The sequence below is a fragment of the Natator depressus genome, chromosome 5 (genome assembly GCF_965152275.1).
Source record: "Natator depressus isolate rNatDep1 chromosome 5, rNatDep2.hap1, whole genome shotgun sequence".
Taxonomy (NCBI): domain Eukaryota; kingdom Metazoa; phylum Chordata; order Testudines; family Cheloniidae; genus Natator; species Natator depressus.
This window is the reverse complement of record NC_134238.1, coordinates 17,915,252-17,942,385: the sequence shown is the minus strand read 5'-3', so window position 1 is coordinate 17,942,385 and position 27,134 is coordinate 17,915,252. Positions and strand designations below refer to the sequence as shown.

Genomic DNA, 27,134 nt, shown 5'->3' with positions numbered 1-27,134 from the left:
CATATGTATCCAATTAGACTGTGCCTCAGACAGTGTTGATCTGTTCTTTAATTATTTTGCATTTGTTTGATCAATTAAAAAGAAGGAAATCATAATTTTGTATCCCTATTTTCTAGATATGTGAGAGAGTCACTACTAGTTCTTTACAGCCACCAACAGAGATAAAATAAATACCAAGGTGACACAGTATCTCACTAAGAAATTGCAATCATGTGCAATTAGCTTCCTTGTTCATGGGAGAAAATGGAATGATGTCATAGTTTTTTTACCCAATGGTATGCGTGTGAATACAGCTGCTGCATTATTATGGCGTTCATTTTTGTCTACTATGGCGCTAGTTCCAGTCTCTCAATAACGGTTTCAGAGTGCCTTCTAAAACTTTTGTATTAGTGTTAGCATAACTGACTCCTAATGTCACTGAAGTAAACTGCAAGCATTGAAGCATGAGCATGTTGTATATCTCATTAATATCCAGCTATCTAAGAGAAAAATTCAAACCTTTCAGAGTCCGGAAGAGAATAGGGTCAGAGAGCGGTCCCACTCCTTTGGCATTGCGAGCTTGGATTCTAAAGTAATACACAGTATCTAGGTTGAGGTCCATGATTTGATGAGTAAGTCGGTCACCACTGATTGACTCCATAACCCAGTCATCAATTGGAGCATTCTTGTCCAAGGTGTAGAACAGAATATAAGCTGCATAAACATTGTCTTGGTTAGTACATATAGTGCATTTTACATTCTATATTTAAAATTCAAATTTCAGACAAGATAAATGTTTTTTATTTCACCTACATTAATGACAGGTCTTTCATTAAAATCTATTTTGATGAATGTTACAAGAATTAATGCATAATTTTCCTATTTCAAGATCAGAGTATCAATTGCAGTATTCACTGCAATATAAAACATAGGATTAACAATTAGGGAAATACCTAGCAAGCTTTATTGTGTTATATTTGTTACTTGTACAATTGCACTTGTCAATTCAGACTCGTGATTCAGTATGATATCAGTCATAAGCCATATGTGATAAGTCTTTAGTGTTTCAGGGCTGGTATAAAACTAAACAACATTGATGATAAAAGAAAAGGAGTACTTGTGGCACCTTAGAGACTAACCAATTTATTTGAGCATAAGCTTTCGTGCTCAAATAAATTGGTTAGTCGCTAAGGTGCCACAAGTACTCCTTTTCTTTTTGCGAATACAGACTAACACGGCTGTTACTCTGAACATTGATGATGCACATCATTCACTGGGTGCTCATGAGAAACCATGCAATATTTCCTGGTAACTATACAGTAAATCCATTTGAAAAAACCATGGTAACTCACTGTAATACTATCACTGTATCTCACAATCCCCAGGAAAATAAAATAAACCACCGCTGTAGGTAATTTGATTTAGTCCTAAATTGTGCACAGGAGCCTGTCCAAAAGGTGAATACAGCTGACCCGCTGAGCAATAATGACCATAATGTAATTAAATTTAACATCCTGGTAAGGGGGAAGATACCAAAGAAACCCACCACAGTAGCATTTAACTTCAAAAAGGGGAACTACACAAAAATGAGGAAGTTAGTAAAATGGAAATTAAAAGGAACAGTCAGAAAAGTGCAATGCCTGCAAGCTGCATGGAAACTTTATTAAAAAACCATAATAGAGGATCAAACTAAACGTATACTCCAAATTAAAAAAAAAAAAGCAGTACAAGGATCAAAAAATGTCACCATGGCTAATTAACAGAGTAAAAGAGGCAGTAAGAGGTAACATTCAAAAATTGGAAGTGAAATCCTAGTGAGAAAAATAGAAAGGAGCATAAACACTAGCAATTCAAGTGTAAAAGTATAATTAGGCAGGCCAAAAACATGTTGAAGAACAACCAGCAAAAAGTACAAACACTAAAAGCAACTAAGGACACAGAAATCAGACACAGGAATCTTGCAAAACAATCAGAGGGGCACTGGATGATCGAGGTGTTAAAGGAGCACTCAAAGAAGACAATGCTGTTGTGGAGAAGTTAATTTTTTTTTTTGCATCAGTCTTCACTGCTGAAGATATGAGGGAGATTCCCATACCTGAGCCATTCTTTTTAGGTAACAAATCTGAGGAACTGTCCCAGACTGAAGTGTCAATAGAGGAGGTTTTGGAACAAACTGATAAATTAAAAGTAATAAGTCACTATAACCAGATGGTATTCACCCAAGGGTTCTGAAGAAAATGCAGAAATTACAGAGGTGAACTTGCAGAACAACTAACTGTAGTACGTAATCTATCACTTAAATTAGCCTCTATATCAGATGACTGAAGGATAGCTAATGTAATTCTGATTTTAAAAAAGGACCCAGAGGCAATCCCAGCAATTACAGGCTAGTAAACTTAACTTATTACCTAATTTCTTGCCTAACTTACCAAGCAAATTGAATGAAACTATAGTAAAAAACAGAACTATCAGACACATAGATGAATACAACATGTTGGGGAAGACTCAGCACAGATTTTGTAAAAGGAAATCAAGCCACAGCAGTTTATTAGATTTCTTTGAATGTGTTAACAAACATGTGGATATGTAAAAACAATGAAGAGTCCTTGTGGCACCTTAGAGACTAACACATTTATTTGGGCATAAGCTTTCGTGGGCTGTAACCCACTTCATCAGATGCATGGAGTGGAAAATACAGTACGCAGTACATATATTACAGTACATGAAAAGATGGGAGTTGCCTTACTGAATTGGGGGGGGGGGTCAATTCACGAGACCAATTCAATTAGAGTGGATGTGGCCCATTTTCAACTGTTGACAAGAAGGTGTGAGTATCAACAGAGGGAAAATTACTTTTTGTAGTGACCCAGCCACTCCCAGTCTTTATTCAAGCCTAATTTGATGGTGTCAAGTTTGCAAATTAATTCCAGTTCTGCAGTTTCTAGTGGAAGTCTGTTCTTGAAGGTTTTTTTGCTGAAGAGTGGACACTTTTAAGTCTGTTATTGAGTGTCCAGGGAGATTGAAGTGCTCTCTTACTGGTTTTTTAATATTACAGTTCTTGATGTCTGATTTGTGTCCATTTATTCTTTTGTGTAGAGACTGTCTAGTTTGTCCAATGTATATAGCAGAGGGGCATTGCTGGCACATGATGGCATATATCACATTGGTGGATGGGCAGATGAATGAGCCCCTGATGGTGTGGCTGATGTGGTTAGGTCCTATGATGGTATCCCTTGAATACATATGCAGACAGAGTTGGCAATGCGGTTTGTTGCAGGGACTGGTTCCTGAGTTAGTGTTTCTGTTGTGTGGTGTGCAGTTGCTGGTGGGTATTTGGTTCAGGTTGGGGGGCTGTAAGCGAGGACTGGCCTGTTTCCCAAGGTCTGTGAGAGTGAGGGATCGTCCTTCAGGATAGGTTGTAGATCCTTGATAATGTGCTGGAGAAGTTTTATTTGGGGGCTGTAGGTGAGGGCTAGTGGCATTCTGTTACTTTCTTTATTGGGCCTGTCCTTTGTAGTTGACTTCTGGGTACCCTTCTGGCTCTGTCAATCAAGCATTCTTAAAACTACAATACCCACCTGGGGAAGTGAAGAAACAGATTGACAGAGCCAGAAGGGTACCCAAAAGTCATCTACAAAGGACAGTAACTACGGGGGGTGTGAGTGATTGCTGGACCCAGACAAGGAAGGAGTCTAGTCTGTGAAAGAAGCTTATTGGAACATCTCTAAGGGTGAGATTTACCTACATTTAGTTTCCTACTGTATTTGGCTTAGGCTTGTGTGGTTTTGTTTTAATTTGCTTGCTAATTTACTTTGTTTTCTCTGTTATTACTTGGAACCACTTAAATCCTACTTTTTATATTTAATAAAATCACTTTTTGCTTATTAATTAACCCAGAACATGTAATTAGTTCCTGGTGGAGCAAACAGCTGTGCATATCTCTCTATCAGTGTTATAGATGGCAGACAATTTATGAGTTTACCCATACACGTTTTATACAGAGTAAAACAGATTTATTTGGGGTTTGGATCCCATTGGGAAGAGGGTATCTGGGTGCTAGAGACAGGAGCACTTCTTAAGCTGTTTTCAGTTAAGTCTACAGCTTTTGGGGGATGTGGTTCAGACCTGGGTCAATGTCTGCAGCAGGCTAGTGTGTCTGGCTCAATAAGACAAGGTACTTGAACTCCCAAGCTGCCAGGGAAAACGGGCTTAGAGGTAGTCTCAGCACATCAGGTGGCAGTTCACAAGGGGGTTTCTGTGGGGTTTCTGTGACCCAACCTGTCACCAGAGATGGTATGATGGGATAACATGATTCTGGCAATTAACTGATCTTTAACTATTCATGGTAAATAGGCCCAATGGCCTGTGATCGGATGTTAGATGGGCTGGGATCTGAGTTACTACAGAGAATTCTTTCCTGGGTGTCTGGCTGGTGAATCTTGCCCACATGCTCAGGGTTCAGCTGATCGCCATATTTGGGGTCGGGAAGGAATTTTTCTCCAGGGCAGACTGGAAGAGGCCCTGGGGGGTTTTCGCCTTCCTCTGTAACATGGGGCACGGGTCACTTGCTGGAGTATTCTCTGTTCCTTGAAGTCTTTAAACCATGATTGAGGACTTCAATAGCTCAGACATAGGTGAGAGGTTTATCGCAGGAGTGGGTGGGTGAGATTCTGTGGCCTGCATTGTGCAGGAGGTCGGATTAGATGATCATAATGACAGGTTTCAGAGTAACAGCCGTGTTAGTCTGTATTCGCAAAAAGAAAAGGAGTACTTGTGGCACCTTAGAGACTAACCAATTTATTTGAGCATGAGCTTTCGTGAGCTACAGCTCACTTCATCGGATGCATACTGTGGAAATTGCAGAATACATTATTATATACACAGACACCATGAAACAATACCTCCTCCCACCCCACTCTCCTGCTGGTAATAGCTTATCTAAAGTGATCATCAAGATGGGCCATTTCCAGCACAAATCCAGGTTTTCTCACCCTCCGCCCCCCCACAGACAAACTCACTCTCTTGCTGGTAATAGCCCATCCAAAGTGACCACTCTCTTCACAATGTGTATGATAATCAAGGTGGGCCATTTCCTGCAGGAATCCAGGTTCTCTCACCCCTTCACCCCCCTCCAAAAACCACACACACAAACTCTCCTTACAACGTGCATGAAAATCAAGGTGGGCCATTTCCAGCACAAATACAGGTTTTCTCACCCCCCCCACCCCCATACACACACAAACTCACTCTCCTGCTGGTAATAGCCTATCCAAAGTGACCACTCTCCTTACAACGTGCATGAAAATCAAGGTGGGCCATTTCCAGCACAAATCCAGGTTTTTTAAACCACCCCCCCCAACACACACACACAAACTCACTCTCCTGCTGGCAATAGCTCATCCAAACTGACCACTCTCCCCACAATGTGCATGACAATCAAGGTGGGCCACTTCCAGCATAAATCCAAGTTTAACCAGAAGGCCGGGGGCGGGGGGTAGGAAAAAACAAGGGGAAATAGGCTACCTTGCATAATAACTTAGCCACTCTCAGTCTCTATTTAAGCCTAAAATAATAGTATCCAATTTGCAAATGAATTCCAATTCAGCAGTTTCTCGCTGGACTCTGAATTTGAAGTTTTTTTGTTGTAAGATAGCGACCTTCATGTCTCTGATTGCGTGACCAGAGAGATTGAAATGTTCTCCGACTGGCTTATGAATGTTATAATTCTTGACATCTGATTTGTGTCCATTTATTCTTTTACGTAGAGACTGTCCAGTTTGACCAATGTACATGGCAGAGGGGCATTGCTGGCACATGATGGCATATATCACATTGGTGGATGTGCAGGTGAACGAGCCTCTGATAGTGTGGCTGATGTTATCAGGCCCTGTGATGGTGTCCCCTGAATAGATATGTGGGCACAGTTGGCAACGGGCTTTGTTGCAAGGATAGGTTCCTGGGTTTGTGGTTCTGTTGTGTGGTATGTGGTTGTTGGTGAGTATTCGCTTCAGGTTGGGGGGCTGTCTGTAGGCAAGGACTGGCCTGTCTCCCAAGATTTGTGAGAGAGTTGGGTCATCCTTCAGGATAGGTTGTAGATCCTTAATAATGCATTGGAGGGGTTTTAGTTGGGGGCTGAAGGTGACGGCTAGTGGCGTTCTGTTATTTTCTTTGTTAGGCCTGTCCTGTACTAGGTGACTTCTGGGAACTCTTCTGGCTCTATCAATCTGTTTCTTCACTTCTGCAGGTGGGTATTGTAGTTGTAAGAATGCTTGATAGAGATCTTGTAGGTGTTTGTCTCTGTCTGAGGGGTTGGAGCAAATGCGGTTGTATCGCAGAGCTTGGCTGTAGACGATGGATCGTGTGGTGTGGTCAGGGTGAAAGCTGGAGGCATGTAGGTAGGAATAGCGGTCAGTAGGTTTCCGGTATAGGGTGGTGTCTATGTGACCATTGTTTATTAGCACTGTAGTGTCCAGGAAGTGGATCTCTTGTGTGGACTGGACCAGGCTGAGGTTGATGGTGGGATGGAAATTGTTGAAATCATGGTGGAATTCCTCAAGGGCTTCTTTTCCATGGGTCCAGATGATGAAGATGTCATCAATATAGCGCAAGTAGAGTAGGGACATTAGGGGACGAGAGCTGAGGAAGCGTTGTTCTAAATCAGCCATAAAAATGTTGGCATACTGTGGGGCCATGCGGGTACCCATAGCAGTGCCGCTGATCTGAAGGTATACATTGTCCCCAAATGTAAAATAGTTATGGGTAAGGACAAAGTCACAAAGTTCAGCCACCAGGTTAGGCATGACGTTATCGGGGATAGTGTTCTTGACGGCTTGTAGTCCATCTTTGTGTGGAATGTTGGTGTAGAGGGCTTCTACATCCATAGTGGCCAGGATGGTGTTATCAGGAAGATCACCGATGGATTGTAGACTCCTGCTGGAAATGGCCCACCTTGATTTTCATGCACGTTGTAAGGAGAGTGGTCACTTTGGATAGGCTATTACCAGCAGGAGAGTGAGTTTGTGTGTGTATGGGGGAGGGGGGGTGAGAAAACCTGTATTTGTGCTGGAAATGGCCCACCTTGATTTTCATGCACGTTGTAAGGAGAGTTTGTGTGTGTGGTTTTTGGAGGGGGGTGAGGGGGTGAAAGAACCTGGATTCCTGCAGGAAATGGCCCACCTTGATTATCATACACATTGTGAAGAGAGTGGTCACTTTGGATGGGCTATTACCAGCAAGAGAGTGAGTTTGTCTGTGGGGGGGCGGAGGGTGAGAAAACCTGGATTTGTGCTGGAAATGGCCCATCTTGATGATCACTTTAGATAAGCTATTACCAGCAGGAGAGTGGGGTGGGAGGAGGTATTGTTTCATGGTGTCTGTGTATATAATAATGTATTCTGCAATTTCCACAGTATGCATCCGATGAAGTGAGCTGTAGCTCACGAAAGCTCATGCTCAAATAAATTGGTTAGTCTCTATGATCATAATGGTTCCTTCTGACCTTAATATCTATGAGTCTATCTATAAAAGTCATTGTGAATATTTCTCTGAAACCATCTGCTTAAAGTGCAATGGCAATCAAAAAGGCCCACCGAATATTAGGAAAGGGATAGCTACTAAGAGAGAAAATATCATAATGCCACTACATAAATCCATGCTACACTCACATTGTGAATACTGTGTACAGTTCTGGTTGCCCCATTTAAAAAAAAAGATATATTAGAATTGGAAAAAGTTCAGAGAAGGGCAACAAGTACAAGTAGGAATAGTGGTGTTGGAACAATTTTCATACTGGAGGTGCTGAAAGCCACTGAACAAAACTGAAAACCCCCATATATGATGGAAACCACTTCACAACAGTGAGTGCTGCTGCACCCCCAGCACCTCTACTTCCAGCACCCCTGATAAGCAGTATGGAACAGGTTCCATTTGAAGAGAGATTAAAAAGACTGGGTCTTCATCTTGGAAAAGAGACAACTAAGGTAGGAATTGATACAGTTCTATAAAATTATAGATGGTGTGGAGAAAAGTGAATAAGGAAGTGTTATTTACCCTGTCACATAACACAAGAAACAGGGATCACCCCGTGAAATTAATAGGCAGCAGATTTAAAACAAACATAAGGAAGTACTTTTTCACACAAGACACCGTCAACCTGTTGAACTCATTGCCGGGGTATCTGTGAAGGTCAAAAGTATAATTGGATTTAAAAAAGAATCAGAAAAGTTTATGGAGGATAGGTTCATCAATGGCTATTAGCCAAGATTGTCAGGCATGCAACCCCAAGCTCTGGATGTCCCTAGAGTGGACAACAGAAGCTGGGAGAGGACAACAGGGGGATGGATCACTTGATAATTGCCCTATTCTGTTCTTTCCCTCTAAAGAATCTCACACTCGCCATTGTCAGAAGACAGGATACTGGGCTAGATGGACCATTGGACTGACCCAGTATGGCCATTCTTAAATCACTTATAAAATTCCACCACATAAAACCACAGTAACTGTAAAATAAACAAACAAAAATAGAAATTAAGTATTTTCATATAAAACCAAAGTGACTAAAACCACAAGAACTGTACTATGAGCAAATTGAGTCCCTGATCCTACAACCAGATCTATGACTGGACCCTCATGTTTTTGTGGACCCCGACCAACTTACATGAGACATCACATGGGTAAAGATAGGTGAGGTTCAGATTGCATTATTAAGCCTTATGGTATTATTTTAAAACATAAGATGAAAGCCCACAGAAATAGAAATTATAGTAACCCTTAGAATAACAGAACTAACGTGAAATAATAATTGTCTATAGAAATAATTTCCTTGGCTACTCTAATTCTTGGGAAACTTCTTGTGTCTAAATCCTCAGCTGGTGCAAATCGGCATAAGTATTCTCATCAATATCCCTCTATTCACTTTAAAATAAAATAATCTTTGCATGTCCCTGTTTCCAAATTAATTGGGGTATTAATGCAGAGAAAAAAATGTCAGAATGAAAGGCCATGATTGTACTTTAAAGAGTTTTGGCATTGTATGATGTTTACAGGATTGTATGCAGTTATTTAGAGGTTGTTCTAACTATGGAAGTTCTTTGTAGTCATGTATCAGTCAGCCCATTTAGGTTAGTCCTTCTGATGATGATATGAATGTCATGTGTCATATATCACCTCAACTATGTAACATATTACAAATCATTCAATGGGATTAGTCACATTAATAAAGTTACACACTTGCTTAAATATTTGCAGATACGGAGTTTTGGTCGTTTTGCCTTTGCTTGACATTTCTAAATAACATTTGGCCACTCCTGGCTGCATTATAGATTTCCTGTATGTGTCGTTTTTCAAACAATTCCACAATGAAGAATAGTTCTCCATGGAAATTTTCAAGCAAAGTCAGCTCTCACTTACAACCCTGTAAATAAGAAACTCCATTAAAGTTACTGCCTTTGATTCTTCTCTCACTTACACCTATGGAAATCAGGAGTAATTCTTTTTAAGTCAATGGAGTTACACAGCAGAACAGAAAGAAGACTCAGGACCACTGACTGCCAATTAAAATGACCATTTTTCCCTCTGAACTTGGGTTAATGTCAGAAAAAAACATTTTCTATGAAAATGCATACCTTTAACATGCCTTTCTTTTGGATGTGGTCATTGAGTGTAAAGTACTGAATATAATGTACAGGGAAATAATGAATACAGTATTTCCAACCTGAGGTGTATTATCCCTGGGAAATTTCCCGACAGATCCAAATATATCTTATTTTACTGGTAATACTGGACCAGATTCTCCACTGGTGTAAACCACCCCAGTTCTACCAAAGCCAATGGAAATATGTTGTTCAGCACAGGTTAAGAATCTGATCCAATAGGCTTTGAATTACTCACACAGGGTTTATATTTAGAAGTATTCTTGCGCCAGCATTTATAGTTCAGGATGCTTGAGCGATATGTGTCAGGAATTAGTAGTAGTATTGGTGACATACACAGACTATCTCTGACACACAGAAGATATGCTGCATGACTTCCAGGTGTCTACCCCAATAGTTTGTGTTAATTAAACCATTATGTGCATATTTTTAAATTGAATTATATTTGTCACAATAATTCTATGTCTCTTAGATGTCTATTAAAATCCTAAAGTGATCATTTAGATGCAAAATCTCTGATAGAACCTGTTATATTTTTCATACTAAATTAACATTATGGGCTTGTAATGGGTGTCTTAATTATGCATTGATGTTATCTGCAATATTTTGAACAATAAAATTTGTCATTGTGAAGCATCCATTAAGTTCAGTCCTTGTCAGTCAATATTAGAGTTTTTCTGATCATCAGTGCTTTAAATTGTTATGATAAAGTTAAACATCTACATAAATCCTACCATTTATGTGTTGTACTAAGCAACCTATCATTATATACCTTATGTATTACAATATTGCCAAACAAACTACTTATTATTAGTCATTTCTAATTGCCACCAGAAGACCTTTGCTCAGAATTACTACATTTAGAACGTATATTAATGCCTTCAGCAATTAAAACTAAAGGATTTATATTCTCTCAATTCTCCATCTCACTGTAACTCTGGCACTGAATTAACTACTAATATAACTCAGCATTTCTATGCAGAAAAAAAATAAAGTTCAGATGAAATATTATAGTGGAAACAAAGAAAGATAGAAGAAGAATAATGGAGGAGTGAAACCAGAAAGTGAACAGAGCTGTAAAATAAAAAGATAGACATGGGATAATATAAGCTTTTACCAGTAATTTTTCCATTGGCTTCTAATGGAGGCTGCCAGCTGACAATGACAGCTCGAGGCTTCCCTTCCCGAGTAATGACTGTCAAATCCTTGGGAGCAGAGGTTGGTGCTTAAAAGAATGGAAATAATAGAACACAAACCATCAGTTTCTCAGCTATATACTTGTTTTCCTTAAAATGCTATATCAGTCTTTCTGCATAACTACTCATTCTGCATTTACTTCTTTTCTTAAATCCTCTGATGCATTACAGATACATTCTCGGGCAATATATGTTGAGAACTAAAACCTCGATTCTTAAGGGAAACTATTGTATCATCCCATTGGTTATGGGTACTTCTGGAAATGTAGATCCTTTTTATCCCATTCCATTCCACTTTGGTGCTTATCTTTCACGCATCACTGTGGTATTTGAGCACCTACTGTCCATGTTAGGGCCTCAAGGCATCACCATATTTAATATTAATACCACTGCTACTACCATGTTACAAAGATTTTTTAGGTGCCCATCACCATTTATGAAATTAAATTAAATGAAAATACACCTAACATGAGACATTCTGGATATAGTAGCAAAGTCCTGGGAGTATTGTGTAACAATAGTACAAAAGGAGTCCTAAATAGAGCAATATATCCCATTAAATATAGAAGGCTGGGTCTGTGAGTGTCTTGTGCCTTCTTTACACTGCATGTCTGTTGCATGTTTGCCACATAATCTTGCAGAGTGGCTTAGGGATGATCATCAGTGGGATCTTCTGGTGGTGTACAGACTATCAGCAGAGTGGAGAAAGAGGGGAGTGGTTATTGTTAAAGAACATGATGAGGACTGCACTGAGCTATACTGTTCCTGAGCTAGATGTTCAGTGTTTGGGGTATAATATAGTAGGTGTTAACTTAGGGCTTCCTTCACTACTGGGGTAAGTCGATCTAAATTAAGCTATTATGTGAATAACGTAGCTGGAGTCGACGTAGCTTAGGTCAACTTACCTCAGTGTCTTCACTGCGCTGGGTCGATGGGAGACACTCTCCGGTTGACTTCCCTTACTCTTCTTGCAGAGCTGGAGTACCGGGGTCGACCAGAGAGTGCTGTTCCATCGATTTTGTGGGTCTTCACTAGACTCACTAAACTGATCTCCCCATGGTGAAGACAAGCCCTTAGATTATGTCTACACTGTAGTCTAAGGTGTGATTTCAGCACAGGTATATATAAGCACATGAGATTTACCCATGCAAGTATAACTAAAAATAGCAGTGTAGATGCAGTGACATGGGTTTTAATGTGGGCTAGCAATGCAGGTAAGTATCCAGGATCCTGGAGTGCTTGTACAGCCATGCTGAAAACTGTGCCTCTTTCCTAGATTCGTTCATAGATTCATGGATTCTAAGGCCAGAAGGGACCATTGTGATCATGTAGTCTGACTTCCTGTTTAACACAGGCAACAGAATTTCCCCAAAATAACTCCTAAAGCATATCATTTGGAAAAACAAACAATTTTTATTTAAAAATTGTCAGTGATGGAGAATCTACCACAAGCCTTTTGTAAATTGTTCCAATAGTTAATTACCCTTACTGTTAAAAAATTATGCCTTATTTACAGTCTGAATTTGTCTAGTTTCAACTTCCAGCCACTGGACTGTGTAATACCTTTCTCTGCTAAATTGCAGAGCCCATTATAAAATAGTGGTTCCCCACGTAGACACTTGCAGATTGTAATCACATCACCCCATAACTGCCTCTTTGTTGAGTTAAACAGATTGAGCTCTTTAAGTCTATCACTCTAAGACAAATTTTCTAATCCTTTAATCATTCTGGTGGCTCTTCCTTGAACCATCTTCAATTTATCAACATCCTTTTTGTACTGTGGGTACAATATTTCATCAGCAGAAACACCAGTGCCAAATATAGAGGTAAAAATACCTGTCTACTCTTTCTCGAGATTCCCCTACATATGCATCCAAGGATCACACTAGCTCTTTTGGCAACACCATCACACTGGGAGCTCATGTACAGGTGATTATCCACCACAACCATAAAATGTTTTTCAAGGTCACTGTGTCCCAGGATAGAGTCCCCCAACCTGTAAGTATTGCCTATATTCTTCATTCCTAGATGTATACATTTACATTTAGACTATTAAAATACATATTGTTTGCATGCACCCAGTTTACCAAGTAATCCAGATTGCTCAGACCCATCCTGTTCCTTGTTTACCACTTGCCCAATTTTTGTGTCATCTGCAAACTTGGTCAGTGATGTTTCCTTATGTTAAATAGCATTAAGTCAAGGAACTGATCCCTGAGGGACCTCACTGGAAATAAACTAACTTGATGATGATTCCCCATTTACAGTTACACTTTCAGACCTACGCTGCTATTTTCGGCTGTGCTATTGCAGGTAAATCTAATACAGGTATGCCTACACATGCTGTAATCATACCTTGGCTTGCAGTATAGACATACCCTTAGAGCAGTCACACAGCTCATTGTGAAAGGCATGTGCAATATAGAAAAAGAACAGGGCAGTGCAGTGTGAGCTCCACAGCTCTATTCACCATCTCCTACCTGACTTCCACTATGTGAATTTTCTGAATATTTGAAAATCTGCATCAAAGTCTTTTTTAAAATATTGTTTCTAAAAAGTTTGTTGGGTTGATGTTACATCAGAAAAAAATCTATATTAAACAAAGAGGTTCTAACTGAACATCTGACCCAAAATGAAAAATATATAATGGTGCTAAATACTGTGAAACAAATGAACAACCACACACTTAACAAAGAAAGGATCATTACGATATTGAATATAGGATTCAACAGAATACTGATCAGCTAATCTTATAATTAACGTGTCAAATGACCCTATTCAAAAAAGGATCCCAAACAATCAAGAAAGATGTAAAAAGGAAGATCACATTATAATTAATATTGATAAGTAGGTGAGACGATCATTCACTGATGTTTTGGCTTAGGCCTAATGGCTACTGAATGCTAACTTTAACTATTCCATTGGGTTTCCTTACAGATGAGCCTGGTCATGTCAAGATTTTTGATCATTCTATTTAGTAAGGCCAAAATATTCGAACAAGGATGTTCAAAATTAGGCACACAATGCACAATTTTAGTTCTTCAAATCTCTTAACCTAGATATATTTACAGTATGACATGCCTGCACACTTAACTAGGAAAATTAGTGTAACAACAATAGCCTCTAATGGGTTGTGCTTCATAAAAAACATTCAACTCATAACCTGTTTATGACATTGGCTCATCAATTTCTGTTGAAGGGCTGAAGTTTGAGTTCTGGGATTCAACAGATTGTGAACATAAGGAATTGTGAGTAAAATTAAAAGACCGAATCTTGCTCTCAGCTCTCATTAACTCCTACTGAAGTCAATGAGAATTATCTGGGTATATCAAGGGCCAAAATTTGGCTCTAATTATTGTTTTTGTATTGTGGGTGCACACCTTCTTTCCACCCCATGTTGCTGATTTCTACTGAATTTTATATGAATATTGATATGAACATTCTTCATTAAGGGAACTTCCACACGCAGAATGGGTATAAAATAGGCATTAACAATCAGAAATACAGGATCCCTTTAGTTAATGCAGCTGCATCTCCAGCTTAATTAATTGTATGTCAACCATATGGGAAAATCTACAGATACATATATTTCCACTGAGTTTCCCCCTGTTAAATAACTGATGTGTTCAGCAGTTGCCATTAAAAAGTCAATATTTACCAGCAGACATTTCCACATTTGACATCTGTTGGTAAATGTTGATTTTTAGTTGTAACCATTGTACTTTTGCTGCTTCTTGTCATGTACAGAAAATATCACAGATATTACATAGTCATCTAAGTTTATATATTAGTTTATATATTAGAATCAACACTCAGTTAGAAAGGAAAATATCATACTCAGAGCTATAGATACACTTTTTATTGAGCATGGGAAATACAATAAAGTAACTAAACAGTTTGGATCCTATCCAGCACAGTATATCTGCAGTCTTCTGAGCCACTCAGTTTGTGGAAGATCTACCAGCTCTGCAGAAGGCCTACCTATTCAGAAGAAAGACTGGCCTACTTTGGAGTGCAAAACACAAAATGAACAAAAACAGTGAACCGGAGAGCTCAAGTTTAGTAACTGCATTTAAGAAACTTCCTGCCTGCTCTTCTCCCTATTTAGATTCCGCGGATCTCCCTATGCTGAGGCAAGGCAGCTCATTGGCTTGACTCAAAAGCAATTCTTCTGAAGAGCCTCAAGGAGGGAAGATGAATAATTTATTCTAAACACATATAGAATTTAATAGAAAATACTAATCATTCTGTAGAGCAGTGATACTCAGACCTCAGTGGTTCGGGAGCCAAATTAGTGATCAACATTACCCAAAAAAGCCACAGCAGTGTGAATTCATTGTTTCATTTATATATTTAATACATATTATTCTCACAGCAAATAAGTGAATAACTTGATAAAAAATTTGATAACTTAATTGGTTAATAGCATAGTAAAAGCTGACTGGTTAATAACTTAGATTGGTTAATAATTAAATCAATCACACAGTGTTTTAATATCATGTGCTGAAGAGAGCCTCGGGAGACACATTAAAGAGCCACTTGTGTTTCACAAGCCTCAGTGCGAGTACCACTGCTGTAGAGCATTGTTTTTATCCACTCAATAGAATTCTATATTTTGGGATACACTTCCCCATTAATGTCATTATAATATTAATATGACAGTTAAAAAAGCAAAACCCAGAGAAAAGGTATCATTCTCTATTTTTTTAAGGGAGAACAGACTAGAAGGAAAATAGAGAGGTTGGGACCTGACAAGCTCCTTAGCTTCCTTTTCCTTGCAGACAGAAATAAAGGTCCAAGCCAGAGACCTCCTAACTCTATTGCCCTTTTAATATATGCTCATTCAGCTTACTGGAGATGTTATCTTACAATAAACATTACATGACTGCTACCCAAGCAATACTTTTCCTCAGAGTCTTAAGTAGCCATCATAGTTGTATTCCTGAGAGCCCCACTGAGCATCTGAGGCCAGCAGCTACATAAAATCCTTAATGCCTAATATCTATTCAATGATATAATAACAATTCTAATAATAGGGAAAGAATAATGGTGACTAGTAGGGGCCTGAATACAGAAAGGTGTGAAGACAATGGGAGTGTCATCCAGGGCTTAAATTCTCATTCCCACTCAGGACTTGGGACTATAGCCCCATGGAGGGGGCGCCAGGGCCTGAGGCTTTAGTCCTTCAGGGGAGAAGGGGGGTGCTGGGGCTTCAGTCCCCACAGCGCATGCTGTGGCTTAAACCTCAAGCCCCGGTGCTTCCCGTGGGGCTGAAGCCCTAAACCCCAGGGCTCCAACGGGGCTCTGGTGGGTTCTGACTGAATTTAAGCCTTGGTGTCATCTAAGGAGCCTCATCCACCCAGGCAGGGAGCCTCTGACATGAGACAAGAAGTTCTACAGGTAGAAAGTTTGTATCTGTAAATAACATGCAATTTGAAGAGACTGCTCAACTTCGTTGCATATTTTTTGTTTAATTTTGTAGCTGTACCAGCTGCTGTAACTCCAATTCAGGATCTTTAATCCATCTGGGCTGGAGCACATGATTTAAGAGGAGAGGCTGAGGGAACTGGGATTATTTAGTTTTCAGAAGAGAAGACTGGGGGGGATTTGATAGCTGCTTTCAACTACCTGAAAGGGGGTTCCAAAGAGGATGGATCTAGACTGTTCTCAGTGGTAGCAGATGACAGAACAAGGAGCAATGGTCTCAAGTTGCAGCAGGGGAAGTTTAGGTTGGATTTTAGGAAAAACTTTTTCACTAGGAGGGTGGTGAAGCACTGGAATGGGTTACCTAGGGAGGTGGTGGAATCTCCTTCCTTAGAGGTTTTTAAGGTCAGGCTTGATGATTTAGTTGGGGATTGGTACTGCTTTGAGCAAGGGATTGGACTAGATGACCTCCTGAGGTCCCTTCCAACCCTGATATTCTATGATTCTATGTAATGTCCGCATACAGACACCTCCAGAGCCCACAGAACTTCACATATACAATATAGTTAATAGAACTGTGGGCCTGTGGCTTCAAAAGCATCTTCTCCTCTTCAGCCAAAAAGAATCTCTATTAGCTGGTATCAGTACTTGATCCATTCCCAGAGGCACTAGGGGGCTGGGACAGGATCACACACACTAGAGCCAGTACAAGTCGCCTTTTATGAATTAATAAATGAGAGAGACTAACAAAGCTGCCATCTTAGTCATAGAAGACTATTTCCATCATTGTTCTCATCTGATATCAGTTTTCTTTGAAAACTGAATACCAACTAGGTCACATCATTAGTGAAAAAGATCTTTGAAGCTCACCGTATTTATGATCCATATTATTGGAAACATGCCATTTACTAAATTCCAACATTTGGCTTTGAGAAACTTTAGAGGAAATATTAAATGTCTTCTGTTTTGTTACCCATAGAAAAAAGTGAAGAAAATAAATTTAGCTTTTAATGTACACTGTTGATTTGTTTTGCTGGCATGAAATTTGACAATGCTACCAACTATATCAGCAGTAGTTCAGCAATTTCAGTATATTTAATCAGTTCCAGATTTTGAAAATTCCTAAATATATTTTACTAATATGAGCATCTTGAAACAAAATCACTTTTTAAAGCTATCAAAATATCTAGACATACCTGCTTCATATGTTGTGGCATGTGCAGTCATGCTCCACGTGCTTGACCTTCGACCTTTTGTTACCATGACAGAGAATTCATACATAGTGTTTGGCTTAAGGCCTATTACACTATGGCTCAAAGCTGTTGTATCTGCTGACTACAAAAGGGGGGGAAAGAGGAAAACAAATACATGTTTAAGCAAGTAAGACTTGAAAAACGCAATCCTAGAAAACTAACTTCCACACACACTTTCTCCATATAACAGAGAAAATGGAAGAGTATAATAGAGTAACACTAAATAGCCTTGGCACTGTAGCATGTATTTTAGTGGAACTATTATTAATACTATAAATAAGATACTAAACTTGTTTTCTATAATTTAGACAGTTAACTAAGGTATGGAGAAAAAATGTTTAGCAGCCTCTAATGGAAGTTTACAAATACATATTTTCTCACCAGAATGGTTCTAACTAAGGCACTCTGGTCTTTCTACGTTTCTTGAATGAATATGTATTTAATTTCTTATAAAAACTAGAACTGTTAAGTGTTGTATTTTTGCTTGTTTAATTATGCATTATTTATCCGGTTCACTACAGCATGTTAAGAACAGGTATATAAACTAATATTGATGTGCATATTACATTTTTATAACGTAGATTTACCTGATCTCAGCCTGTTCTAAGGAATGACTTAAGAGACACAGCACATTTTTATCACATGAATAGAGCCAGAGGAAAATTGCAGGATAAAACTGGTGAAAACTGAATGAAACCCTGTCTGTATTTTCAGAGCATTATGAAGCCCCATCATACTGGGCCCAATTTCTGAAGAGTTAGGCACTTCCAGTGAGATGTTGAGCATCTTCCGTGCCCACTGACAGCAGTGAGAGTTGAGGGAATGCCACATCCAGTATAACATGTGATCTCAGCTCATTTATCTGAGCGGTAAATCTTTAACTTGTACGATATATCTGATGGCCTAAAATCTACCAAATGATGCCTGAACCACTAGAGCGGGTGAGTGAAATTTATGCCCAGTTATGCAAAACATCTGACTTTCATCATTAGAATGGATCCTTTTTCACTGTTCGATAGGATGTGTTTGGAACTCTGCAGCTCTCTGGTATTCACCAATAATGTCACCCTTGTGTAGACATTAATCTTCAGCCCTAATGATGCAAGTTAAATCTTGTAAAATGTTACAATTAGCTTCGAAGGCAGTGCAGAATACTGCTTTGCTTTGCTACTCCACAAGCATTTACACTGAGGCTTTGCACAGCAGTTAAACAAAGAAGCTTCTGTATTCAGAGACAAATTCCGTCATCTTTGTACTCACTGGGACAAATCGTAGCCCTATGCAAGCTAATGAGAGATTTGCAGTTGACTTCTTTGAGACTAAGATTTCACCCATTGAGTAGTCCCCCACTCTGTGAGTAATCCTAGTGAAATCAACGTGTCAACTCATGGAGTAAAAGTGGCAAAATTTGACCATTAACTATGTGACAGATTTCCCTGTGGTGGGAATTACTGTTCACCGTAAGTACGCCACTGACTTAAGTGGGACTATTTGTGGAATGAGGTACTACACAGCATGACTGAAGGAAGCTAAATCTTATAGACAGCACTGTAGAAATTAGAGTTATATTGGTAGGATGGCCCATGCAATGATCTTTGATGGAAGATGACCAAGGGGGAGGCCAAAGACCGGCTATGTGGACTAGATATAAGCTGACTTTATGGAGACCAATTTGCATGACAGCCAGGCATACTATCATGAGTTCTGGAAAAAGGCTATAAAAGCCGCCAACCCCAAGTAGGAAAGAAGAAGAGGAAGAGGAAGAAGAGCACTGTAGAAATTAAACTTTCCTTTTATTTCAAACTTGCTCAGATATTTCACATGCTCAGGATGAAGGGACAGGAATAAAACAAAAAGGGCAGGTCTCCACTATAGCACTACATAGGCACAGCTGTGCCCCTGTGGCACATCTGGTGAAGACACGTTATGCCGGTGGGAGAACGCTCTCCTGTGGCCATAATTACTCCACCTTGGCAAGAAGCGGAAGCTATGTCAGCAGGAGAGCATCTCCCGCCGACATAGCACCCGTGTGGACAGCGCAAAACTTATGTCACTCGGAGGAGGGAGGAGGGACAGTCTTTTTCACACACCTGGGTAACGTAAGTTATATTGACTTAGGCTGTAGTGTAGACCTGCCCAAAATGTTTGGAAAACAGGCTGGGGTTGAACATGTTCTGGACACAATAGGCTTTGAGTGAACATACATTCATTGTGACTTTTTTTTTATTAAAAGTAAAGTTGTGAGATTGCTGCTTCTGGCTGAACTGGGAATAACAAAGGAACAGACTGATGTGACAGATATTGCAACTGTATGCAGAACCTTGGGGGAAACATTGTATCAACATTGTATACTGTGATAGACCCAGGCCAGTTGGGTACAGAAGAGTAGCCTTATTGAGATCCAGGAAGTGGGCAGGCAAAGCCCGGCCACTGCTAAAGGATTCCCCCCCAGCCTAGGGGGGGCGCACAGGACCTGGAAAACCAATTAATTATGGGGGACAACTCATGAACAACAGGGACAAGAGTGCGGTCAAAGGGTCAAACGAAGGGAACCAGACGGGGACACTGAGCAGAGAACCCCGGACAGCGCCCACCGCTCCTCAAAGGCGTCAAGGGAGTCAGTGGACGCCGCCCAGAGGAACTCTGCCCGGAGGCGTGAACGGACAGAGGATCGGAAATAGGCCCCACAGTCGCAGGAGACTCCATCGGCCAACCTCCTCACCCTGGTTTTATAGATGGCCACTTTAGCCAGGGCCAGGAGGAGGTTGACCAGGAGGTCCCGCAACTTAGTGGGGCCATGGACAGGGGGTGCACAGATAAGGAGGTGAAGGGAAAAGTGCAACCAAAATCTTAACAAAATATTTGTGAGGAGCCGGAATAGGGGCTGCAACCTGGCGCACTCCAGGTAGACGTGCTCCAGGGTTTCCCTCACACCGCAAAAGGGGCAGGTGTCCGGGATTGGGGTGAACCGCGCCAAGTACACGCCCGTGCTCACGGCCCCGTGAAGGAGCCGCCAACTGATATCCCCGGCGGGCCTCGGAACTAAGGTGGAATAGAGGCTGGCCCACCGGGGCTCCTCACCTGCTAGAGGTGGCAGGAGGTCCCGCCACTTTGTGTCAGGGTGGTACAGAAGAGTAGCAGAAGGCAGATATACTGGCCACTGGATTAACAGTGTTCTGTTCCCTGACTAACCAGAGCAGGGGCTGCTCCAGGCTAATGAGAGCACCTGACTCCAATTAACCTGCAAAGAGTGACCACCTGACTCTAATTAAGGCCCCTCTGATAATATAAAAGGGCTCATTCCAGTCAGGCAGAGAGAAGCCAGAGGAGAGGAAATGTGGCTGAAGGGCTGGTTAATGAAGACACCCTCAAGTCATTGGTAAGGGAGCCCTGAGGTAAGGGAGAAGCAGGAGAACTGTGGGGAAGTGGCCTAGGGAAATGTTGCAACTCTGGCAGTAAAAGGTTGGCTGCCAACAGCTGCTGCCATTAGGGTCCCTAGGTCGGAACCCGGAGTAGAGGGCGGGCCCGGGTTCCCCCCAACCCACCACTGCAGAAACACCTCCTGGGAGGGAAAAACAGGCCCCTGTCAGGACAGGAGGCTAAACTGTTTTAGCATGAGGCTGTAGGAGCAACAGAGACTATGGGAATTCTCTCACCAACCTCCATTGCTGGCTTATGTTGAAAAAGGCTCAGTAGACTGTACCCCTGGCCCTAGAGAGAGAAGGGCTATGTAGTGAGCCTCTGAAGCTAGCATAAACCGCCTGGAAGCGCAGGACCCACGGGGACAACTTTGGAGCTCTGCCACAATACATACAATCCCTGTGGGCCAGGGATTGTATGTATGACCGTGTCCTTCTCCACAGGGAAGTGTTACCCGAGCTGCTTCAAGAACTAAAATAGCAAGGGGTTGGGAGGAGGGGCAATTATTAAGGTGAATCACTCAAAATGTAAACTCCTCCAGAGAGATACCACTTTCTGGAGAGGTTCAATCTAGATTTTCCAGAGACTATGAGACAAATACATGGCTTTTGGCATTAAAAAAGCCATGTTTAAATTGAGTCAGGGCCTTCATTCTGATCCAGCTAACGGACAAGACTTTCTGTCTTAGGGCCCCAACCCTTGCGGATTGGGAAGACTTTGGCCCTGCTAGGGCCTCAGAAGATTGATAGGTGACTTCTGGTAAGCTTTTTGCATGCGGATTGGAACTTATTATTTTTTGTATGTTTTCTTAATGCTTTTACTGTAAGAATAAATGTGCTTGCCTAGAGAGTAACTTGTAACTGTTGGCAATACACTGTTCATAGCCCTCAGAGAAAACGCAACACACAGGGGCAAACTTTAGGCAGAGTGCCTTTCTGGGGTATCCGAGTATAAGGCAGGGAGCTGTGCAGCCTTAAGATCTCCAGGCAGAAGGGAATGGGACAAGGGTCCTTGGTGAACGCTGGAGACCTTAGGCCTGACTGGTCACTCTAAAGCGGACCATGGAGGAGGGGATACAGATGCAGTTACCTGGAAACTGCGACAACTAGTTCATGACATTTCAGCTACAGATTGGCTAAACCAAACCAACCAAATAAACAAAAAGCCCAGAAGGGTTTGACTCTTCATCCCCCAATTCAACTGAACTTTCAATGGAAAAAAAGCAGATTTGGAGACTGTCTTGAGTTCTGGATCAACTCTAATTTCCATAATTCTCCTTCAGGTGGAATCAACATGAGCCATCTCTTTTGTTGTCCTGTTCACTAAAAATAACCCTATATGATCACCCCACCTTAAGTTTTTCCATCAGGCTTGGTTGTCCGTATAGTTACTTTATAGTTACCTAAGCTTTTGTTTCCAGTCTTGACCATTCCTAGGGTTCCTTCCTATATCTATGTGCTGTAATAAGTTAGTTTCTTCAATGAGTTCCACTTATCCATTTTAACAGTTTCCCAGCAAGAAACAGGGTGATGACAGGGTGGGGTGTCACAGGCAAACACAGTTAACCTGTTAAACTCGTTTTACATAAGTGTGGTTACTATGAGATGACACTAACAAAGCTAGCTTTATATTTTTTGTTTGGCACATGCAATTTTCCACTGGGCCTGCACATGATGAACACACAGTGACAATGTGGACAATTTCATAATTGTCTAAAGGTCACAAATGATGCTGTGCTCTTTGGAGCCTTGCTCTTACTATAGGAACTAAATTAATAAAACTGTCTCGTTCTACTGTATTCCACATTTTACTGGGAATGGGAATAAATCTCTCAATGGGTACAATTACATCAAAATACAAAACTACACTATTTCAGAAGCCTTAATTTTTCTACACTGGAGCTTACTACACTGCCAACAAGCCCCATGTGTATGCTACATGAGCGTATAAGAATTTGGTGATCTTACGGTTTAACACTGGCCCAGAACAGTGCTATCTGAGGTTGAGATAGCTATGATAGTAATTGTGACACCACTCATTCTGTGATACACTTGAAAAGATGTTCAAGATGTACTGTTATATAGTTAAGCACGTTTAACTAGTATCTCTTAAGACATTTAAGATCATCAGCATCTACAGTTAAAAGACAACTGGCCTGATTCTCCTCTCACTTACACTATTGTAAATCAAAAGCAGTGGTTACAACAGTGCAAAACTAGTGTAAGCAACAGAAAAATTAGGACCACTGAATGAAATTCTGGCAGATGTGTTATGGTCTCTACTAGAAAAATCATGTCCAGCAGGGGAGTGAGAAAAAAAGTTTCCACCATTATTTTGTCTCCTTTCAAAATCCACTGACACAGTGATATAGCTCAGAGTCTAAGAACAAGAACCAGATTCTAAAAGGTATTTAGGAGCCAAAAGATGAAGATAATTCTCTAGTGGGATTTTCAAATGCACCTACGTCCCTAATTCAATAAATATTTTTAAAAATCCATCCCTAAATCCACGCTTCTAATCACAAATTCATTTACTCACTAGTGGCCCTGTGATCATAATAGGAACAATCTGTACTAGAGAATTATGTTTGGGGTGGTGACCAGTCACTTATCGGTGAACATATTTGCAGTGTATATGTGCAACTATTGGGAACAATTGCATGTTGCTCAAGAAGATAGCACCATATGGCAAGAAAAGTTAACCAGTAATTATGACATCACATGACAGGAATGGTGAAGCATGTTCACCAGGAGTGATTTGGACATTATAAGATGCAGGATATGAATTGACTATAGTATGTAAATTGATAGAGTTTATTTTTTCAGATTATTAATTATTATTATTTTCTCTCCTATCCCACATACATTTTAATATTTTGTTGGCATTAGTGTTTGAAAACATCTTTCATTTACAAGCAGTAGGATATTCATCCTATTACAGGCTATTTCCAAATTGAGAAGTTTCCTGTTCACTTGGTGCTTTTTGAGTGTTTGTTGCTAATATAATAAAACAGGGATTTCCAACAGTGTGGTTGATTTGAAATTGGCATCCCAGTTTCATTCTTGGGCATTATGCTGTCCAATCAATGACTTTCTAACTTACATATGATATGTAAAATTAAACATGAGAACTTTCAACAATTAGATTTTTAGTGTGGCATTTTCAGGCCAATAAATACTCTTAAAAAACCTCAACTATATATATTTGTAGCCCTATTACATGCTTGCTATTCAGGACAAATCTCCCATTGACTATACTGGGAGTTTTTCCTGAGTGAAGTACAGAATAGGTAGATTCAGGTTATTGTCAAATAAAATACGAACACAAGAAATCGCAGGTCTTCAATTCATATCCCTTTATAACTTCACCTTGTATTTAGCACTTGTAGAATAGCTGGTTCTCCAACGGACAGTGTAAAAGCGAACCTCAGTTGTCTTTTGATTCTTTGGGACAGAGTTGTCTGCCCAGCTGACTCTCACTGCATCATGGGTAAGTGCAACAGCCTGGACACCTACTGGTGGGAGCATGGGGGTGGAGATATCTGGGACTGAGGTAGGGAAATCATCAAGCAAAGGATAAAAATCAACTTCTAATGGATCAATGGGATCTGGGTCAAAAACCACCAAATGAGCATTCAAAAAAAATGAATAGCAGTTAAAATAAAATCAAAACAAAACAATCACCAGTGGATACACATCACAATGGGTTAAATGATGAGAGGGGAACAGGAGAAGAACAGAAAGAGAGGCATTAATTGAAAAAGATAATACCGATATATATATATATATACACACACACAATATTTCACTTACATTACTGTAAATAAAGCTAACTAGCAATTAATGTTATTTTGCATGGCTTGTTCAAATACTTCCAGGTGTGCTTTCTTTTCTTGGCTCCAAAATGAAGTTGAAATGCATTGTTTCTCCTTAAAATGATTTACTTTGCAGAAAAAAGAAATACATAAATGATACATTATTAAAAACACGTACAAAATAGTGTCATTCTAAAAGACACTCTGATGTGTGTAGGAGTTACCTATGCTTTTCTCTCTCTCTCTCTCTCTGCAGCTTCTTTTGTTCTTTTAATGCTATTCAAAGCAGCACTTCTACATCTGCTTAAACATTTGTCAGGCAAAAGAGAACATAATTTTAATGCTAAGATGGAGGTCCCCATTTGTTGATTTAAGAATGCCAGCATGATAAATGTGTGCATCCAGGTATGGATATGTGGATTGTTTTCATCTCTGAGCATGTTTCCTCCTTGAGACATAAGCACACTTCTTTTATGCATTTGGTGATCATGCTGCCTTCAGACAGATCAATAGACTGAACATAATGATATGCAGAGGTAGGTGAACTTAGTACAACATACAGAGGCAATCTGTGGTAGGTTTTATTATATAGAAAAGTTTGCTTCCATTTCCAAAAATGCAGTTCCATATTGGAAAGCCATACTTGGCAGTTAGCCAAATGCTATCTAAAACATCATGGGCCTGATTCTCCTCTCACTTCATTGTAATTGAATTGACTTCAACAAAATTAACCCTGATTTACAACAATGTGATAGGAGAATTGGATTGTATGTCTTTTTTTTAACCTCTGAGTTTTAAGTGGTTAAACTACTACCTCTTAATGCAGAAAATGTTGGTCAGAGCAGAGTCATTATGTTAAAATGTTACCTTTTAAAAATATATATTTGCAATTTAAACGCAAGATTATGATTTTACCAACCAAAAATTTCAGGCAGCAGTAGTTATGACACAGCACACACCACCATATTTTTTTCCAAAATAACAGACTGCGTAATTAATCAAAGCACAAATTAATCTGACATTTCCCGATTGATAATTACTTCAGTTTGTCAGCTTTATATGTATGTCAAACTGCTGACACTCTTTGATCACTTTTTTTTTTGTAACTAATTATTTACGACTTCAGGAGGCCATAGACTTTGGAATAAAATATACAGGAGAAAAGCATGTTTAAAATTTTTGATGAGCAACTAGATAAGCCTTTTATTGCTGCTGTTGTTGCTGCTTCATTCATCATCAGCTTCTTTAGAAGCTTGAAAATAGATGCTTGGGAAAATAGAGCAATCTGGTAGTTCACCTACGGTTCCAAAATTCATTCGGACATTCTGCATAGCAGGATGGGTTGAAACTTCTTTGCCTATTCACAAAGAATATTGCTACTCTTAAGATTTCAATTCCCAGTTCTAAACTGAAATTTTCAAGGAGATTTGTCTATAAACCGTGACATAATGAACACTTTTCATTTTTGTTTCTTTTTTGCTTACACAGTTAATGCTGTAAGGTAATATGCATTCGGTATTTTGGCAAATAAAACACTGCATCTTTTTTCTTTCCCCATAGTGACATACTGAATTCTGAAGGTCTGTTGTACAGAGGATCATGAAGAAAGACTAGGTCTAGCAAAATAAATGATTAGATTCAATCAAGATGATTCAGTTCTTGACACCTGCCATCACTGAGCTGAGAAACGGTGGAATTTCTATAATCCTTTGGTGTCTGAAAATAGGTCCCTAAACACTTCCTCCACTTTTCATAACAGAGTTATTTGCTGCTGTTCGTGTTCGGACATCTGTCATTTAGAAATTGCATACCCTGGATAAAAAGGTTTCTGCTTCATTTAAATCTTATTTTGCTTATCACATCATTTGAGATTATATATTACACACACCCACACACAAATTTCTATATCTGTCTATATACACACAATTCTTATGCACTGAAATAAATACAGTAGTTAAATCTTCTTTTTCATTCAGGGCAAGTCAGTTCAACAACCACTCAGGGAGTTCAACTAAAATGCTTCTCACTTTGCTGAACGTAGTTTTTGAAATGTTCTTCCATGAATGACCCAATGGCACTGACTCGCTTCAGAAGCTGCATCCAGAGGGGTAAGAGATTAGATAGGAAGCTCCTTGTTAGAGCTGCTCTTAGAAGTAAAAGAGAAGCTGCAAAATGGCATACTTGTAGTGAATCCTTGGGTCAATTCACCAAAGTAGAATCCAAGCTTGACATACCTTTTTCACATCTGGATAACATTTAATTTATGAGAGGTCACATACATACATACATAAAAAAAATTCCCCACAGGCTACACATAGATAATTCTTGATCTAGCATCAACATGGAACAAAAGGTCAAACAAACAAAAACAACACATATATTTTGAACCAAGTTAATC

General features: G+C 39.9%; 1 protein-coding gene across 1 annotated transcript in view; it reads right to left on the bottom strand.

The window, feature by feature from the left end:
• DCC (DCC netrin 1 receptor) overlaps window positions 1-27,134 on the bottom strand; it is a 954,381-nt gene that overhangs the window by 101,556 nt on the left and 825,691 nt on the right. Inside the window, exons 17-20 of the mRNA XM_074952368.1 lie at window positions 24,291-24,529; window positions 17,446-17,584; window positions 10,747-10,854; window positions 499-693 (exon numbers count right to left, since the gene is read on the bottom strand). Coding sequence (XP_074808469.1) covers window positions 499-693; window positions 10,747-10,854; window positions 17,446-17,584; window positions 24,291-24,529 — 681 coding nt within the window. The remainder of the gene's footprint in view (window positions 1-498; window positions 694-10,746; window positions 10,855-17,445; window positions 17,585-24,290; window positions 24,530-27,134) is intronic.